Below are 19,478 nucleotides of genomic sequence, written 5' to 3'. Positions count from 1 at the left end.
AAAATGTCATGTAGTGTTGCTTTAAGATCTAGCTATCACCTAGTATACGTGACATTTAGCTAACATTAGCTGAAAAAACGTTATCCTGGTTAGCATTGAAAGGACAGCGTGCTACTTTTCCACGTTATGTTACATATATCGAGTTGTTTGTACAGTCCTGTCTTCAGGTGATTCAGCCTGCCCCTCTGTGTAAATGAGAAGCCATTAGCTCCCCGTACAGATACCGTGTGTCAGTTTGTTTACAGTGTTAATTTAACGATCCTGTTTTTTTACTGTAATAACACTGGTTTGGAATATATAAGAGCTTATATATGAGCGGTCGCTGCACAGAGCACATTCACGCTACCTGGCTGCTGTGGAATGAAAGAAGGGAAACAGAAAGGATGCCTTTCCGGCGCTGTGTCCCACAGCTTGCTCAGCAGGCCTCCAGGATGGATCTCAGATAAGACTGTTTCTATAACACCTGAATGGACGTCTGTGTACATTAGGAAGTCTGTGTATTGTGGGTGTATGTAGGTGTGCTACTGTGTCTGTATTTTGTATGAATGTCTATCATTTACGCTACCTTTAGCTGTCGCTATGCTATCGGTTGTATTCCGAGGTGTTTCTATGAAAAGCTTTTTAAACTATTGTCATTACATGCCAATAGACACTGCTGTTCAAAAGTTTGGAATCTTGTCTAGATATTTTATAACTGCTAATAACTTATATAGCGCAGATTTAAAAACTTAAAGAACGTTTTTTTATATATATATTATTTTTAGTATTTGACATATTTTTATGTCAACAAGAGAAATAATACATTATAAATATGTTTTGCAGGTTTTCTGTCTCAAAATGTAATGTCACGTGAAATTCAAGGGATAATGACTATGAATTGGTGTCTTATTTTCTTAGGCCTGTTTATCATATCGTTTATTATGATATATTATAGAAAAACATAAGAATATTGAATGAAATATTAAAATTTCATCTTTCTACAAAACTTTTTTTTGTAAAAATAGCTGATTTAATGCTGGAACTTTGGATGAACCTCCTCAAACACTCGACTACGTCACACCGTGTTCAGGATAAATTTGTTGCTTCATAGCAAAACCCATGACGCCAACATGATATGACTGTTTATAATTATTGTAATTGGTGACAACTGACATAAGCCTACAGAAACATTTGTTACAGCTTATTCCAACAAGCATCAGCAGTCATGAATGACCCTAAACTGTCAGCTCGATGTCATGTCAACTGACACGGCTTGGAATAAGCCGTTATAATTGTCTGTGTAGGTTTATGTCAGTCTTATATAGGTGTAATAAAGCCCTATTAGCCTTCAGTGCAGTCATTTTAACCACTGGACTGATTTTATATTATTCAAAAACTAATTCCAAACTTTTGAACCTTGTCTTTTGAATGAGTGTGTGTGTGTGTGTGTGTGTGTGTGTGTATGTGTGTGTGTACATATGAGTATTAAGTATGAGTGCTCTGTAACAATTATTTTTCCAAATATGATGTGAATTATTACATTCCAGGGAGCGGCTTTACTTTTTTAATAAAAACAAAAACAAACACTTCAGGCTCTATTTGATCAGACTTGAACTCCTATAACCTTTATTTATCTCTCTGTTGAGCTCAGAGGGTAGATTACACTGTATTTATGCTGAAATATGGATTAAATCTCATAACTAACTCTCAATCTCTTACATATACACACACACACAGCTGCACCTCTCTTATTTCTTAGCTTAATCCAGCCTAAAAACGAATCGATTGATTGATCTCTTAAGAAGTTGGTGAAGCCTTTTCTCTATTAATGCTTCTGAGTTCTTCTGAGTATATATATATATAAACTTTTTTATTTATTGTTTTAAATAACTTTGAAAAAAAAATCTAGGAACTACGATTGGCAGACTGAACGTTCTAAGAAGCAAAAATGTAAAATTCAGAACATTAATGTAACGTTTTACAAACCAGAGAGTTTCTGTCTGGGAATATGATTAAAGTCTGTTTTTGGAGATACAATTTTTTTATTCAGTCTACAGCAGATTAACCCTGTCCGTTCACACTGACGTTATACGGAGTGTTTCGGCCTGGGCTGCTTTCTGCATGAAACACAATCCAGGCCGACCAATCAGAACAAAAGGTGAAGTAACAAAAGCAGCTTGTAAGGGATAAAGAGAGGTCAGAGGAGGATTGTGTAAAATGGTTTGTTGGGATCATGTTCATGGAAGTTTTTGGTGCACAAGCCCATAAAGTGTTAGAAACGAATAGCTGGCTAGAGTAGTGGATAACAACACTGCCGTCCTTGTGGCAGACTAGGGTTCAGTCCCCTTGCAAAGCAAGAACACCACTGAGTCACTGAGCACTGAGACATCACAGTGAGGCTGTGTGATTGCTCAGTAATCAGTGCTGTCCTGCACCGCAGCGTGCTCACCTCGTCATCATCAGATACGTGAGAAAGTCACGGGAGTCTCTGAGATCAGTGGTGCTGGAGGCTTTTGTTGACGTTTACTGCGCCCTCATTTTCTCATGTTCCACCCGCCGGCGTTTTCAGCAGAGCGGTTCGTGAGCGTAGGCGTTTGATAACAGTCACGACTCGACCGTCACAGACACGGCACTTTCTCCTCACCACAGGATTTCCAGTTTCATGAGGGCGGAGATTCCTGTTAACGTTCTAATGCTGAAGATGCCTTTAAAGGAGAACCTACAGTCCCATTACTCCACCCTATCACCTCAACACCCCGTTACTCCACCCTATCACCTCAACACCCCATTACTCCACCCCATTTCATTAAGGCCACATTACTCCACCCTATCTCCTCAACTCTCCATTTTGCCACCCCATAACTCCACCCCATCCTCCTCAACGTCCCAGTACTCCACACCATCTTCTCAACGCCCCATTACTCCGCCCCATTTTCTCAACGCCTCATTATTCCCACCTCATCTTCTCAACACCCCATCTTCTAAACGCCCCATTACTCCACTCCATCTTCTCAACGCTTCATTATTCCCACCCCATCTCCTCAACGCCCCATTACTCCACCCCATCTCCTCAACGCCTCATTACTCCACCCCATCTCCACAACACCCCATCACTCCAGCTTCATCTCCTCAACACCCCATCACTCCACCCCATCTCCACAACACCCCATCACTCCAGCTTCATCTCCTCAACACCCCATCACTCCACCCCATCTCCACAACACCCCATCACTCCAGCTTCATCTCCTCAACACCCCATCACTCCACCCCATCTCCACAACACCCCATCACTCCAGCTTCATCTCCTCAACACCCCATCACTCCACCCCATCTCCACAACACCCCATCACTCCAGCTTCATCTCCTCAACACCCCATCACTCCACCCCATCTCCACAACACCCCATCACTCCAGCTTCATCTCCTCAACACCCTATCACTCCACCCCATCTCCTCAATGCTTCATCACTCTAGCTTCATCTCCACCAACTACCATTACTATCTCCATTTATTCAAGCCTCATTACTCCATTACTCCACCACCTCTAAACCGCCTGGGGTTGCGTTTCTTGAAGCTTGACTAATGCTCCTTTAAGAACAGGACTCAAACGCTCGGCTCTTAGTTTAAAAGAAGAGAAAGCTGGAGTGTTCTCTTTAAGTTCAGGTGTGGTATGTTGGTAACCAGGTCACGCCCCGGTGGATGGACATCTGATCTGATAGAGGAGCGTGCAGATCCAGTTGTGCCAGAAAGCTCCTTTGTTCGAGGCAGTTAGACCATGCTATGAGTGTCTGGGTTTTGTAGCCAAGCTGCAGAGCGCAAAGCCCAGCGATGCAACTTGAGCCACGTCTCAGATGAGAGCTATAGACACTGTGGTAAATGTGGGCACTTCCTCTTGATTTGGTCTATAAACAGACCGTCCTAAAAGAAGGTACTACAGAGTGAATTTACTGAGTATTTCACTTATTTTTTGAGGTAGAAATGAGAAATGTGTGACTTCGGTCGGGGTGAAAATGCTCAGATGCAGTTTAACAAGCCTATTTACCACCCTGTTACTCAGAGGGAGGCACCACATACCCGGCTTTGGCACCTCACCTCGCAGATGTCAGCGATGGTCAGGGTATAGAGCGCCAACTTCCCACCCCGGTGAGGCCGACTGTGTTCCTGCCGATAGCTAGCAGCAGGACCGGGATTCGAACCAGCGATCCTCTGACATCAAAGTTAAAGATTCTACAGATTTTTCCACATTTCTGCTTTATTTAGCGGTTAAACAAGCAAAGGTCTCTCAGAGAAGGCTGGTGAAATGGTCTATGCTTATTGTAGAGGAAGCTAAACTAACAACGGCCGTCCCCAATATCGCACATATCCGACCTAGATTACGAAGTTGTTAGCGATGTTTGTTTAAATGTTGTTTTCAGATGTGATTTTTTGTAAGAATTAGGGTGTAATGAACCTCTCTAATGGGGGAGCTCTCATTTTTCAGATTTCATCCAAGCGATTGGCCAAGCAAGAAAGCCAAAAAGGCGCAAAATATGCGAAAAGGCCCGAAACTGCTACAACTCAACGTGACTACAGACGGTTGCTGGGGTTTACCACCCAAACCACCGGTGAAACGTCCACCACCATGTGCCTTCTGCGTTTTATCAGGAAACGCTGATGAAGGTCAAATAAATAATTAGATATAAGGTAGAAAACGTGACCTTACTACGCCCTCACTTCCTCGATCACGCCAAAAAATACACTTACAGTAAAACAGTCGGTAAAAAGCACGTCTACAGATCAGAAACCTCACAGAGATACCAGCTTTTTCACACTGCTTTCACAGAGACTTTGGAGAAAGCATTTTTCTGTGGGTGGGATCAGGTGACCATGAACTGATAGACTGGTCTATAATCTCATCTCTTGTTGTCACCTCAAACCTGTCAGTACGCTCACAGGCAGCAGCAGGTAAACCTCTCCTACGCTTCTCCTGTCTCATAACTTCACATTCGCTTCACTGTAACATTCTGTGTTCTGTTGATTTAGGCTTCTTCTTTTTCCTTTACTTAAAAAAATACTTCAAATCATCAAAAAAATGTAATATAACTGTAATACTTTTATTTTTTGATGTTCTTTTTATTGTTGTCATTTGTCAGCGTGTGTGTAAGCCAGGCTTCATTCAGCATGAACTAATCTAACTCGGTGTAGGAGCGTTTCACAGCAGGCCAGACTGAGTAAACGTGCCAGGCTTTCATTTTTAACTCAGGTTTCAGCTTCAGCCTGCGTTTGAACGCTGATGGCCTGGTGGTTTGATAGAGTCTGGTATTCCAGGAATCTCACGCAGCCGCTGCTTTTACTGTTTTCTTCAAGGTTGGGAAGATAAGGCCGCTGCTATGGACACTGCGCTGAACTCGTCTGAGCGGCTGGTGAGTATCTGGCCACCTGGACCAAGAAACAGTGGGTTAGACTGTTGGGCCAGAGCAGGGCTGTGAACCGGGGCTGTGACCCCTGTGAGGTCCAGCATTAATAAACTGGAGCTAGCCTTAGATTGGGATTGGGGATCTTCGTCATCTCACCATCTTCATCATCATTAAATGTTTTTCTTCTTCTACTTCTACTTTTTTTTCTTTATCATCATCTTCATCATCATCTTCATCATCATCACCTTCTTTTTCCACTACGTCTGTTTTTTTTATCTTCTTCTTTTCCTTCTTCATTTTCTACTTCTTTTTTGTTTTCCTCATGACCATCTTCATCTTCATCTTCATCTTCATCATTATTGTCACTGTTTTCCTTTTTCTTCTTCTTCTTCATCATTATCCCACCATCTTCTTTTTCTTCCTTCTTCATTGCACCATCATCTTCCTCTTTCTCTTATTTTCCTTCATCACATCCTCTTCATTTCTTTGTCTTTTTTATCTTCATCCCCATCATTACACCATCATCATCATCTTATCATCATCATCATCATCATCGTCATTATCACACCATCATCATCATCATCTTCTTTGCCTTCTTTTTCTTCATCCTCATCATCATCCTCATCACACCATCATCATCATCATCATCATCTTCTTTGCTTTCTTTATCTTTATCTTCATAACCATCATCATCATCATCATCACACCATCATCATCTTCTTCTTTGCTTTTTTATCTTTATCTTCATCTTTATCATTATCGTCTGTCTTTTTATCTTCCTCCTCTTTTTCTCCCTTCTTCATTGCACCATCATCTTCCTCTTTCTCTTCTTTCCCTTCATCACATCATTTTCATCTTCTTTGCCTTCTTTATCTTCATCATCATCATCATCATCACACCATCATCTTCATCTTTTTGTTTCTTCTGTTTTATTTTCTTATTTTTTCTCCTTCATTGTCATCATCATCATCATCATCATCATCATCATGATCACACTAATATGTTCTTCTTCCTCTTTGTCTTCTTCTCCTAAGTCCTGGGGGACTCTGGGATCTGTCCGTCCTTTATTAAACTTCCAGCCTGAGAGAGATGCTGATGACATCCAGACTGCTCTGGACCAGAAAGGTACGACCGGCTCACGAAGACCCTTCGCCCAAACACACTGACGTGGTGAACGATAAGTAAAGGGTTAAAACAGTGAAGACCCGTTATGAGTGGGTCCTCCTTAACAGCAGCTGTAGCCGTTTGGGATGAAGCACTGCTGTAGGAACTCAACCAGGAAGCAGCAACAGGGCTCTTTTAGATAATCACAGAGCGAGAGCACGTTAGATACACTTGGTACAGTGAGATGTGATCTTCTGCTGTGTGTTGTGCTGTTGTTCGTTAAGATATAAACACTTTGGTGAGGATACTGACCAACCTAAGCAATGCTCAGAGACAGAACGTGGCCCAAGCCTACCAGAACCTTACCCAAAAAGTAAGCAGTTTTATATTTATTAAATATTTGAACTCAGTAAAACATCTGTATGAGTGTCAGTGCTGGTATGATATGCTTGTGTGTGTGTTTATGGTACAGGAGCTGAAAGCTGGCCTGAAGAAGGTTCTGTCTGGAGATCTGGAGGCTCTGATGCTGGGCCTAATAATGACCCCTGAGCAGTTTGAGGCTCATCGTCTGCGGCAAGCTATGGAGGTTGTAGACCATTCATGGACCTGATGCCTGAAGTAGTGTGTAGATGGTGGTGTGTTTTTGTGTTATTGATTTTTTCAGGATGACTACGGGTACCCCTACCTACCCATCTACATACCACCCCCCTCAACCTAACCCTTAGTGACCAGCTATTGTTTGGGTGGTGGAAAGTTTTGCTGGAGGTTTGGAGAGGGTGGGGTTTATGTTAGCATCACTGCTAGGTGGAAAATGATCATCACCTGACCACAAAAGATCCAGAGGGTAATTAATACCTGAAGAATGCTTGCACAGAATGCTTGCATGGCTGTGCAGTAATTTACCTGCACAGGTAACATATTGCTATGTGGTTGCTATGGTATTCCAGGTGGTTTTCATTGTGTTGCTAGCTGATTGCTCTGATATTCTAGGTGGTTTTCATGGAGTTGCTAAGTGGTGGCTAGGTGATTACTATGGTGTTATTATGTGGTTGCAGTGGTGTTTCTAAGTTGTTGCTATGGTGTCATAGGTGGTTGCTATGGTGTTGCTAAGTGATTGCTAATGGGTTGCTATGGTGTTGCTAAGGGCTTACCATGGTATATTTATGTGGCTGTGTTCCTAAGCAGTTGCTATGGTATTCCAGGCGGTTGTTATAGTGTTGCTAGCCGGTTGATATGGTATTCCAGGTGGTTTTCATAGTGTCTAGGTGGCTAGGTGGTTACTATGGCATTGCTATGGTGGTTGCTGTGGTGTTCCTAAGTGCTTGCCATGGTATACATAGGTGGCTGCTGGTGTTCCTAAGCAGTTGCTATGGTATTCCAAGTGGTTGTTATAGTGTTGCTAGCTGGTTGCTATGGTATTCCAGATGGGTTTCATAGTGTCTAGGTGGTTAAGTGGTGCTAAGTGGTTACTATGGTGGTTGCTGTGGTGTTTCTAAGTTGTTGCTATGGTGTCATAGGTGGTTGCTATGGTGTTGCTAAGTGGTTGCTGTGTGGTTGGTATGGTGTTGCTAAGTGCTTGCCATGGTATACCTAGGTGGCTGCTATAGTGTTCCTAAGCAGTTCTTATGGTATTCCAGGCGGTTGCTATGGTGTGCTAAGTGGTTGCTAGATGAGTGTTATAGTAAGTGTTATTGCAAGGTGATTGCAATGATATTTTAGATGGTTGTTGTGATGCTGCTTAGTAGTTGCTAGGGCATTGCTAGGTGGTTTGCTAGGCCTTTGCTCAGATGTTGCCAAGTGGTTGTTTTGGTGCCTCTTGTGGTTGGTTGGGTATTACTCAACAAATGAGTTACAGTCTCTAACTGCATGCTATTAGGTTGGAACTACAAGAGAGGGGTTTATAATAAACTGGCCAGTAATTGTAGGCAGTAGGTCTTTTACCGGCAACACATCTTCATGTGTGTGACCCACCACCCAAATTATATCAGGCTCATGGTCAGTGCTGGTCTCCTGATGATGTGATTGTCAAGGGAGGGGTTGATGAATTGTACAGTGACCGGTGGGCTGAAAGGATACATGGTGCACCCATATGGGAGGTGTACATGATAGTATGGCCAATAATTTTAGACATAAAAAATAAAGAACCCTTTGTAGCGCCTTTATTTTTAAGAGTGTGTGTAAACACATCCTGTGTGTGTGTGTGTCCAGGGTGTTGGTACAGATGAAGAAACTCTGCTGGAGATCTTGTGCATAAGGACACCTCTACAGCTTTCTAACATTGAGGATGTGTACAATAAAGGTTAGACGTTTGGATGTAGAACCACAAACACATACAGTACAGCACTCTGCAAAAGCCCACCTAAGAGACCACTCTTCGTTTATTTCATTTCTGGTCAAAACAAGTCCTGGTGGACCACCAAACCTTCCCCATTATATCAGCAGCACATCAGGCTTTGAGACAGAGGAGAGAGAGAATGGAGCTGGACTCATGCTTCAGTTCTGAGAACGTCCACAGCATCTCAGCATGCAGGACGGGCCACAACAAAGGCAAAAGATCACAGCGGGTTCCAGGCTGCGGTGCTCACCGACACCGGACAGTTGAAGGTCAGAATTTGGTGCCAACAGCATGAAGTCTTGAACCCAACCTGTCTTAAGTCAGCAGTCCAGGCTGGTGGAGGTGGTGGTGTAATGGTGTGGGGAGTGTGTTCTTGGGCCTGTCAACACCAATCAATCATGGCTTGAAGGCCACGGCCTATTTGAGGGTCAGTTTGCACCATGTGCATCCCTTCACGACCACAGTTTACCCGTCTTCCAATGGCTGCTTCCAGCTGGATGATGCTGCACATGAGTTCAGTGTTCTTCAGGGCTGGTTCTTCCCGGCCACTGGATCTGAATCTGATTCCAATAGAACAGCATTGGGATTGGGTAGAACAGGAGATTCAGTGGACGAAAGTGGTCCAGTCATGCAGTCATGTCAACATGGGCCAGAATCCAGAAGGAATGTTTGGAGACATCTTAAGGAATCCCTGCTATAAAGACCTGGGCCTGGTTTCAGGGCAGACAGGGCTCAGCATTAGTATCGTCCTCTTAGTCCATAGTTTTCCTGATGCCAAAAATGGGAATGCCTTCTGTTAGGACTGGAAATGAAATAAACGAAGGCTAGTCTTTGGCAGTACTGCACGGTCAGGACGATAAACCTTTCTGACCTTTGGCAGGAAGCCACAAGCTTGTCTGAAACCTATTGAAATGTGCTCTTATCGTTTGTGTTATTAATTGCTATTAAACATCAGTTATTTCACAATAGTTTGGAATGTGCTGTTAAAAGAAGGATAAGAGAGTGCAGTGTTTCATGCCTCTGGGAACACTGAGCATGCATTCATGTGTGTTATGAGATGATCTAATATCAATGTTGTGGCAGAATATAAACGGGACCTGGAGAAAGACTTGGTCAGCGAGACCAGTGGAGACTTCAGCAAGCTGCTTGTGGCTCTGCTCAAGGTACAGTAATACGGTCATCCTCAAAATCACATTGGCAGAACACTTGCTCCCCTGGGGGAGATGCAGTCCTATTATTGGTGTTTTGCCTTTGTATATGAATTGAGTTTTTCTTCAACGTTTTCAACCCCTTATTTCATAAAGGCTTATAATACACCAAGGATAATTACGCAGTTACTACAGGGACTTACAAGTAGAAACTGGTGGGGTCATTCTTTGATAGTAGAAGTTATGCCGTAGGTGTTTCAAGGGGTTAACATCCACCGGAGGAGCTCTGATATGTGTGCTTGGTGACTAAATACAAGAAAACAACCAATGTGAGGTGACATCTCCCTGGAAAAATACAGAGATGTGAATCTGGATGCATCTAAAATGGTCAGACGATATCTTAGTAGAGTGAAAAAAAGTAGGTAAATGAGAAAACCACAGACATGGTCATTCCATGGGAGTAAAGTCACAGAGTAGCCCCCTATGAAGTGCCACGTACCCCAGTACTCTGTAAGTAAGTAAGCCTTCCTCATCCCCCATTTATGCATGTATTTATGTTCGGTGGTGTTTTGACTGGGCAGTGCCATGGGCAGTTATTCTTCAGAACATCCAGAGTGTTGGGGTTTGTCTCCTTGAATGTGTGTTTGGTGTTCTCTGGCCTTTAGGATTGCATGAAAGGCAAAACTAAAGGTAACAAACAATACATTGTATAGCCCTAAGTCCCACCCTGTCATACTAAAGCTTCCTGACTTTAATTTCCTCAGAAGCAGCATGGGCGAGGACCTCTTGAGATGGACACCGAGGCAAGTATTAGATTAATCCACTCCTGTGCACTTTGCCCTAGGCTTTCCCTCTGCATTCGACATTTAAAAGAAATAGAAAGCAGTCAAGGCCCTCTGTTTGTTTTATTTCAGTCGAAACCATCAGCTGATAAGCCAAATGGTACAGAATGTTGACACAGCACTGGTTTGTTCAGTGACGTTACACAGCCTGACTTCCAGTCATGCCATTTAAACAGTAATTAGGCCATCGGGTCTTTTATTATAGTCCTTATTATGCTCATTACTTTTCTAACTGTGGTACAGTGCATGTGTACAGTGCCCACCATGGGCCTTCAAAAAGCCAATGTAGATACCAGCTCAAGACCAGCTTTTACTTTAAGGTCAAGGTCAAGGTAAAAAGTATGCTCTCTAACTATATATTGCTTGGTAAACACTAAAGCGGTTAACGTATGGTATTGATGTTCCACAGGTGTTATCTGAAGAGCTGAGCAATAAGAAGGCGGATGCAGGTCCATGGATCAGAATCCTGACTACAAGGGATCCGGGCCATCTCAGAAATGGTACCGTGTGCTAGACTTCACAAACCACAGTAGCCTTTAATGTCATCATTAACCAAAGGAGTCGAGACAAGGTCCAAGAATGTTCTTTGTTCAGTGGGATAGGCTGTGATGACTATGGACACTGACCATTAAGCATCTGCTTGATATTGTGTAGATCTCCCTCATGCCACTAAAACAGCGCTGATCCAGCGAAGCATGGACTCCACAAGACCTCTGATTGTGTTCCGTGGTATCTGGCACCAAGACTAGCAGCAGATCCTTTATGTGCTGTAGATAAGCTGTGAAGTAGGGCCTCCATAGGTCCCTCAAGATGTTTTGGAGATGTTCTAACCCTCCAATCGTCCAGCCATCACAGTCTGGCTATTGTCAAAGTGGCTCAGATTCTCACACTTGTCCATTTTTCCTGCTTCCAACACATGAATGGACACCCCTTTTAATAAATGCGTTCAGCTACCTGAAACCATTGCTGACATAGGTGTGCAAATGCACGCACACAGTCTAGGCCATGCAGGTAAACATTAACCTATTAGCCCCATGCTTAATTCCAGGTGTGGGTTAGAGGGGTATAAAGCCCCCCAGCATTGAGCTGGAATGATGGCTGGTGCTCCATCCAATACATTTGGAATGACTTGGGGAGCTAAGGATAAAGTAGGGCGGTGGTCATCCAACATCCTGACCTCACAAACGATATTGTCGCTGAATGCAATCAAATCCTCATGGCAATGCTCCTCCAAAATGTAGTAGAAAGCATAGAACGTATCGGCTCTTTTTAATACCCTTGATTTCATTTTTTATAAGAAACAATGAATGAGCAGGTGTCCCATTACTTTTGTCCATTTCGTGGAAGCAGATAATCAGTGTTATTCCATTCACCTGCCGGTGGTTTTAATGTTATGGCTGATTGCTGTATAGGCTGAATGACGACTAATGCTAACTGTATTGCAGTGCTGATTCAGCTGGAGGCTGAGACGGACCAGCCTGTCTCTGATGTAATAGAGAAACGCTTTGCAGGAATCTTCTCGGGTGATTTAAAACTAGGCTTACAGACTCTAGGTGAGATGTGTGTCTGTGTGTGTGTTTGAGTGTGTGTGTGTGTGTTTGAGAGTGTAGCTGCAATAATAGCTGCAATAACTGCTCTGTCGTACTCTCTCAGTGCGCTGCATACAGAACCCAAGCCTGTACTTGGCCCAGCGGATCCAGACTATGAAAGTAAGCATCCTGAAAGCTGAAGCTGAAGCTAACGATGATCCTGTGTGTGTGTGAGTGTGTGTGTGTATATGACCTGTGATGCAAATCAAGCTTCACAGAGCATTGGCCAAAATCCATTCTCATCGAATAGGACACTGCCCTGCATAACTGTACCACTAAAAACTTAAAAGGGAGCTACAGCTTAAAATCTTATTTTAGAGAAGCTTATTTAGACTAGAGGGGTATACAGCCCCCCAGTATTGAGCTGTGGAAGAACGGTGTTCTCTGGAATGATGATGGGGCTCCATCCAATACTTGTGGGATAAGCTCGGGGTGACATGGGTACTCTTCATTTCAGAAGTAACGATGAACAAGCAGGTGTCCCAATACTTTTGTCCATGTTATGTACACTGTGTTGTTCAGCTAAAGCACTGACTGATCAGACCGCGCCTGTCAATCACCTTCGTATTGACGTAATGCCATATCAGATCAAGGACAGATCAATTCCAGCCACAGACACTCTGCCTCAGTGACTCACAGATGGCTTGTGTGTGTGTGTGTGTGTGTGTGTTCTGCAGGGATCAGTGCTGCAGGGAGTGATGCTGTCCCACAGTGAAGAAGATCTACTGGCAGTGAGAGTGGCTTACAAGATGCAAACTGGGACCTCCCTTTACACCACTTTACAGGTCTCTCTCTCTCTCTCTCTCTCTCTCTATATATATATATATATATATATATATATATATATATATATATATATTTATATACACACTGGGCACACCAATCAGCCATAACATTAATACCACCTGCCTAACATTGTGTAGGTTCCCCTACCTCTGACTCCACAAGACGTCTGAAGGTGTCCTGTGGTATCTGGAACCAAGGCATTATTAGCAGCAGATCCTTTAAGTCCTGTAGGTTTTGAGGTGGAGCCTTCATAGATCTGACCATTGAAGTAGGTAACACCCCACAAGACCTGCCTGATCTGTGTTGGTGATGTTCTGCCCTTTCAGTTGGTCTCAGATTCTTAACTGCTTCCAACAACATCACCTTCAAAAACTGACTGTTCACTTGCTGCCTAATACGTAGACCCCACACCACATACACTCCAGGTGCCACTGGAACCAGATAATGGTATATATGTACTTTTTATGTTTTATGTTTTTTTTGTGTCATTCTCTCTACAGAAGCAGTTCAAGGGAGATCTCCAGCAAGCCCTGTTGGCTGTATGCCGTGCTGAAGACTAACGGAGCAGCAAGAGTGAAGCACATATTGTAATGGTACACCGCTGGTAGTAAAATATAGCAGAAATAAAGAAGTCAACATCAGCCATTTTTAACCCTCAATGCTTCAGAGTTGATCCGCACTCACAATAAACTTACGTTTTATTAATTTATTTCTGTTTAATAATTTATTTTTATCATTTTTTTCCCCAATTTATATCGCTCTCCCCTCCCCCATCACATCCTCCCGACACTAGTGAGGGCGAGACCAACACACGCCCCTCCGCTACACATGCCCAGACAGCCACACCTCTTTTTCAAACTGCCACCAATGCAAAGGCGCCAGTGACGGCCAGCGCCGCACTAGTGTGATGTGGGGAGAGAGCCCAACTTCCCACCCTAGAGAAAGCAAGGCCAATTGTGCTCTCTCAGCTAGCCGATGGTTTCCCCTACCTCTGAATGGGATTCGAACCTCTGCGATCCTCTGATCACAGTGACAGCGCCTCACCCATAAACTTGCTTTGCTATCAGAAATGAACGAAGGCAGCAAGTGTCAGTTTGCGGCAAGCTAACAGTGTCTGATAGCAGTCCGTTTTTTTGCTAATAGCTTTTGTTGATTTATGTGAATTGGTCTCCAAGAGTGGATTCATCGGCCTTAAGCTAAGTCGTCTAGGTCCCAGGTCTGAGCTCCTGTCAGAGTGTCCCAGATTCTTAAGCGTACCCATTTTTCTTGCTTCTGAAATCTGCAAATTTAAACTTTTAAAATGTAAAAAGTACTACTAACATACTCACACCTAAAGTATACTTAAAAGTATACTTTTATAAACTAAACGTGGGCCAATTTAGTCCCAAGAAATGCTAACATAGGATATAAATATAAAGTTGCAGGTATTTGTCACTGTACACTGTACAGCAAAATGATTCCTCTGCATTTAACCCATCTGTGGTAGTGAACACACACACACTAGTGATCTAGGGGCAGTTAGTACACACACACCCAGAGTGGTGGGCAGCCAACTCCAGCGCCCGGGGAGCAAAGAGGGTGAAGGGTCTTGCTCAAGGGCCCAACAGTGGCAGCTTGCCCTGTTATTGATAGCCCGGCGCTCTAACCGCTGAGCCACCACTGCCCCAACTTATGTACTGCTACCCAACAATGTACTACTTGTACATTGATATTAGTATACTTACTACATAAAGTATACTTAATTTAGGTGTACCCAATATAATGAACTTTAAGTATACTTATATACTTGGAAGGGTTCCCATTACTCAGAATCTGTCTTATTTAAAATCAGTATTAAAAATTAATATTGTATTAGTTAATAGAAAGGAGATTTATCACACTGCTACTTGAACTATGAAATACACTTTAAACGTTTAGTGAATGGATATTATCAGCACTTTGTTTGAAGAATTAGTCTCAGTATGATGTTATTTCTGGACCATAGTGCCTTTAAATAAGCCGTATCTCTCATTGTGCTGAAGGCAGAGAAAAATGAAGTGGTTGTAGTTCAGGTTTAATTTTCTACTGTTCTTGATGTTTTTTTCTGGAAATGATTGAACTATGAAACAGTAAAACATTAAGCTATTAAACAGGAACAAGGATAGTCCAACAAGGGCATAGTCCAGAGTGTCATTCCCAAAACCTTCCAATGTTTTGTCTGAAAACAGAGACCTTAAAATGTCATCATAAGCAGCAAATCTTGTCTCTACACTTCTTGGAAGACCTTACAGTAGATGCTGGAGCACTGCATTGCTGTGAGGATGGGACTGAACTGAGCCATAAGAGTCTTTGTGAGGTCAGGTACTCATGGTGGACAGTAGAGGTGTTGGTAATGGCCATTGTGACAGGCCTTGGAGGCATCACAGTAGGTAATGACCATTGTGACAGGCCTTAGAGGCATCACAGTAGAGGTGTTGGTAATGACCATTGTGACAGGCCTTAGAGGCATCACAGTAGAGGTGTTGGTAATGACCATTGTGACAGGCCTTAGAGGCATCACAGTAGAGGTGTTGGTAATGACCATTGTGACAGGCCTTAGAGGCATCACAGTAGAGGTGTTGGTAATGGCCATTGTGACAGACCTTGGAGGCATCACAGTAGGTAATGACCATTGTGACAGGCCTTAGAGGCGTCACAGTAGAGGAGTTGGTAATCGTCATCGCGACAGGTATGACATAGGTATAATTGCCGTAGTTTTGGTGGCATCATCGTGGTGTTTGATGGCATTATAGTGCTGGCATTTGAGAAAACAGGTGGTACAGAAGAACCAAATGCATCCTGATCATGTTTAATGGCCTTGTGAGAGGAGTTTGTTGACTAGTTGACAAGTAGTCAGCTGAAGTCAGGAAGCAGCATTCTTGTTGTCCAGGTGTGATAAGGCCAGGTGGATGATGGAGGATTGGGCATCCTCAGAGGAGCAGTTCTGCTTGTAGACGTATTGGTTGCTTGAGTTTTGTTGAGCACTGCCTGGTCATCTGTACTCGCTCAGTTATGAAACCTTTCCACTGTCGTACAGGTTGCTTTGCACATGGACTCGGTTTGTTTGAATAGCATGAACAACAGGGCAATAAAGTGAAGGAAACCAGCTGTTTAGATCACTTAAGTCCTTGCACTGGTACACAGAGGCTCCTCTTTACTGCACTCACTGCCACCTGGACGAGCCACCACCCGCTGGATCAGGCCGATCCTTCCACAGACTCCCAATACAGCTATCACGCCTTACACAGACTCTAGCTAGAACTATTCTAACCTAGATATTGATCACCTGCCTCACATTATTATTATTATGAGTTTACATAGATTCATACACTTTCTGGACAAAAGTTTATGGACACCTGCTCATCCAATGGTTCTGCCAAATTTAAGAGTATTGAAATGGTATGTAATTATGAGTACTTTTATGGTGCATACATACAAATAATTACTCAGGTAATTAAGTAAATACTTATTAGTAAGTACAGAGTAACTAATGTGAGTATTAATTTGCATAATAGTGGTAAGTCCCACCAAAACCACTTATAATACCACTTATGTAATAAATACAGCGCCCTAGATAGTACAACGGCTAAGTACGGGTGGCAAACGGTGCAATACTTGTAGGGTAAAGTAATTAATTCAGTATACACAGGTGCGTTTACAGGTAATACTCCCATAACAGGGCTGTAAAACGAAGTGCACTGTTGCTTAACATGCTTATTTACAGAATAACATGAAAAATGAGAACATATGGGAGAATCATGGAGATTGGGTGCATACTAAACACTGGAATGAGAGTGGTTTGGTTGATTGACCGATGTGGGCTTCACCTTCATCATAGAGGAGGCTCCCACAGCCAAGATACAGAATCTCCTAGCCAGTAACTTCTTGGTGTGGAGAGAGAGGGAGACCACAGATGCTTTAGATGCATAAATCCTCAAAAGCTGCTTAGTAGACTTTTAACTGTCCAGCATGAGAGTTTCTGTCTGGTCCAGCTGGTCTTCTGTCTAACCCAGGTGGTCTTCTTTACATGCAAGCTGAGACTGAACACGCCCCAGAACTTAAAACGTAGGCTAATGAAATGCTACTGTCTGTACAAGTAGCAGGAGAAACCTGGAGGAACCGAGCTCTGTTCTTCAGACTAGCTCACTGACAAGATCTCACTACTTTCTTCAGAATTCTTGGATTTATGTTTATGTTTCTACATTAAAATGAAATTGAGAATTGGTTTATAATAATGGGATTAGATGCATAAAACCTCTGTTCAGTGCCTGTACCGTTCAGTCCTTATCCGTCTGTATAAATTCAAGACAATAAAATAAAACAAATTCCAAGTGTTTATTTAAAAAAGGAAAAAAAAATTGTAATGGTCAGAAATTGTTGACAAAAATGATTTAGGAATGCAAGTTTTCCATTACTTTGCTCTGTGATTATCTAACATGGCCTAACAACACAAACACTGCTCCTAAAGGATGCATTTAGAAACGTCTTCAATTGAGCAGAAGGGATGTGCAATGTTTAAAATACGTGGATACACTTGCAAGAAAGCTGGTAGCTTGTTTTTGTAGATTATTTATTATTAGCCAACTTATATAAAAATGAAATGTTGAGACACGTCTTTAATAAAGAGAAAAATATAAATATATTACAATCACTGCTACAAATTATGGAGGGAAATTAACTCTGTGTGTCATTCAGCTTCGATCCGGCAGACCAAAAACATCATCAACTTTACTCATACAAATCTGCATTTGCAGTGCATGCTTAACGGCCCAGGTGCACCGAATTTCATGCCCCTGGGCACTGGGCAGGACGATCAAATGTCCGAGCCCAACAAGCAGTCTTTAAGTGGGTGTCTTTAAGAGCTCTCCACTGCGCTGTACAGTCTGTGCTGAGTGCAGGTGCAGTTCAGTTCCACAGCAGATAAAGGGCAGGGAGAATGAAGGGTAGTAGTGTGGCCTTCACATCAGGACCGTTGGACAGTGTTGTGGAGGGAATCCTGGTGGTGCTGGTGATGGTGTTGCTGGATGGAAGCACAGAGGTGCTGTTGGCAGACGTGGTGATGTTGCCCGGAGAGGTGCTGTTGACAGACGCAGTGATGTTGCCCGGAGAGGTGCTGTTGACAGTAGCTGAAGGGCCTGCGGTAGTGCTGTTTAAAGATGCTGTGATGTTGGAGGTCGGCAGAGTGGTGTGCAGCGAAGTCGCCACGCTGACAGTGGCTGAAGGGCTGGTGCTAGTGATTTTGGACGTCGTGTCGTTGGTGCTGGCTGTCGCACTCTTCGTGGTGGGAACAGGGAAAAACATGTTATTGCCATTTGAAAGCCATTGTTTGCATAGTGACAATAAAATCAGTCACGTGACAAGAAAGACAATTGTGCAAGATGCTTTGTTCGAGGCCAGCAGACCTTATCAGAGCACAGTTCGCTAAGAATGCTAATGGGGACTAATCATTTGTTACAACAGTCGTTGTAAAATGTGCCTTGCCTAGTTGAAATTGTGACTTTGTGGACCAGGATGGGCCTCTGAAGTGTTTAATGCTTCTAAAAGCCACCTTACAGAAAGTTTACACTGAATGGTTAGGCATTATTATTTTTTTTTAATGCAGTCATATATAGAGGACATTTTTAATATGCAAATTAGGCAAATTAATGGCTTTTTCAGAATTCCCACTGGTTTACAATTATAAACATGACATCTAAAACTCAAAAGGCATGTTAAGGGTTCATCTGTGGGTTTAGATGGCAAATAAAATGTCCATATCTGAGTTCTATTCATAGCAACCCCTGGTTCTTATCACCTCCACTGTAAAGAAATATGAGTTGGCGGGTTTCTCCACAGTGAAATTGAGACATGATAGATCATAGATCTGTAGTAGACTAAAGCCAGTGATTAAATGAAGCACATCCAGTAACAGCATCAGTCATTTGAATAGAAATTGGTTGAATGAGTTTTACCTGTGCCATCGAGGAGGCCACCATGGCCAGAATGCAGAATCCAACATTCACAAACATCTTGGTGTGCAAAGAGAAGGACGTCCAGGCGGGTTAAGTGGAGAGCGGTAAGTCAGCTGGCTCAGTCCTGAAAGGGCCGTTTAGTGGAAGAGTGCCTGTCTAATGCAGGTGACCTTATTTATTCCATCACTTTGGACACTCCCTTTTCCAGGAAATCTGCCTTCTGTCGCCTCCTCCCAGGGCCTCAATAGAGGAGCAATTTGAACCACACTGCAGGAACGTGCCAAGCTTTATAGCTATACAGATCTCGCCTATTGACCTCTTTGACAACTGA

General features: G+C 43.0%; 2 protein-coding genes across 2 annotated transcripts; one reads left to right on the top strand and one right to left on the bottom strand.

Moving 5' to 3' along the window:
• Positions 1 to 5,329: 5,329 nt before the first annotated feature.
• anxa14 (annexin A14) lies at positions 5,330 to 13,810 on the top strand. Its single transcript, XM_072694147.1, has 12 exons — positions 5,330 to 5,380; positions 6,409 to 6,499; positions 6,763 to 6,851; positions 6,951 to 7,064; positions 8,687 to 8,777; positions 9,897 to 9,976; positions 10,726 to 10,764; positions 11,213 to 11,303; positions 12,249 to 12,356; positions 12,457 to 12,512; positions 13,070 to 13,177; positions 13,679 to 13,810. Exons 1-12 carry the CDS (start codon positions 5,348 to 5,350, stop codon positions 13,736 to 13,738), a joined length of 960 nt encoding a protein of 319 aa, XP_072550248.1. The 5' UTR covers positions 5,330 to 5,347; the 3' UTR covers positions 13,739 to 13,810.
• Positions 13,811 to 17,512: 3,702 nt separating this feature from the next.
• On the bottom strand, positions 17,513 to 19,307 carry LOC140574123 (uncharacterized). Its single transcript, XM_072693846.1, has 2 exons — positions 19,148 to 19,307; positions 17,513 to 18,470 (listed from the first exon to the last, which is right to left on the bottom strand). The coding sequence occupies exons 1-2, from the start codon at positions 19,202 to 19,204 to the stop codon at positions 18,102 to 18,104; spliced, it is 426 nt and encodes a 141-aa protein (XP_072549947.1). The 5' UTR covers positions 19,205 to 19,307; the 3' UTR covers positions 17,513 to 18,101.
• Between the last annotated feature and the right edge of the window lie 171 nt (positions 19,308 to 19,478).

Source organism: Salminus brasiliensis, chromosome 12 (assembly GCF_030463535.1).
Source record: "Salminus brasiliensis chromosome 12, fSalBra1.hap2, whole genome shotgun sequence".
Lineage (NCBI taxonomy): Eukaryota > Metazoa > Chordata > Actinopteri > Characiformes > Bryconidae > Salminus > Salminus brasiliensis.
Note: the sequence above shows the minus strand (reverse complement) of the source record. Positions and strands in the feature narration are given on the sequence as shown.

What these genes read in the sequence shown, in the direction of transcription:
- anxa14 (XM_072694147.1), top strand. Translation starts at nt 5,348, where the DNA reads ATGGACACTGCGCTGAACTCGTCTGAGCGGCTG. An exon ending in GACTGCTCTGGACCAGAAAG is followed by an intron (nt 6,500 to 6,762) that starts GTACGACCGGCT and finishes TTGTTCGTTAAG; the next exon opens with ATATAAACACTTTGGTGAGG. An exon ending in TCCGGGCCATCTCAGAAATG is followed by an intron (nt 11,304 to 12,248) that starts GTACCGTGTGCT and finishes ACTGTATTGCAG; the next exon opens with TGCTGATTCAGCTGGAGGCT.
- LOC140574123 (XM_072693846.1), bottom strand. Translation starts at nt 19,204, where the DNA reads ATGTTTGTGAATGTTGGATTCTGCATTCTGGCCATGGTGGCCTCCTCG. An exon ending in TGGCCTCCTCGATGGCACAG is followed by an intron (nt 18,471 to 19,147) that starts GTAAAACTCATT and finishes CCCACCACGAAG; the next exon opens with AGTGCGACAGCCAGCACCAA.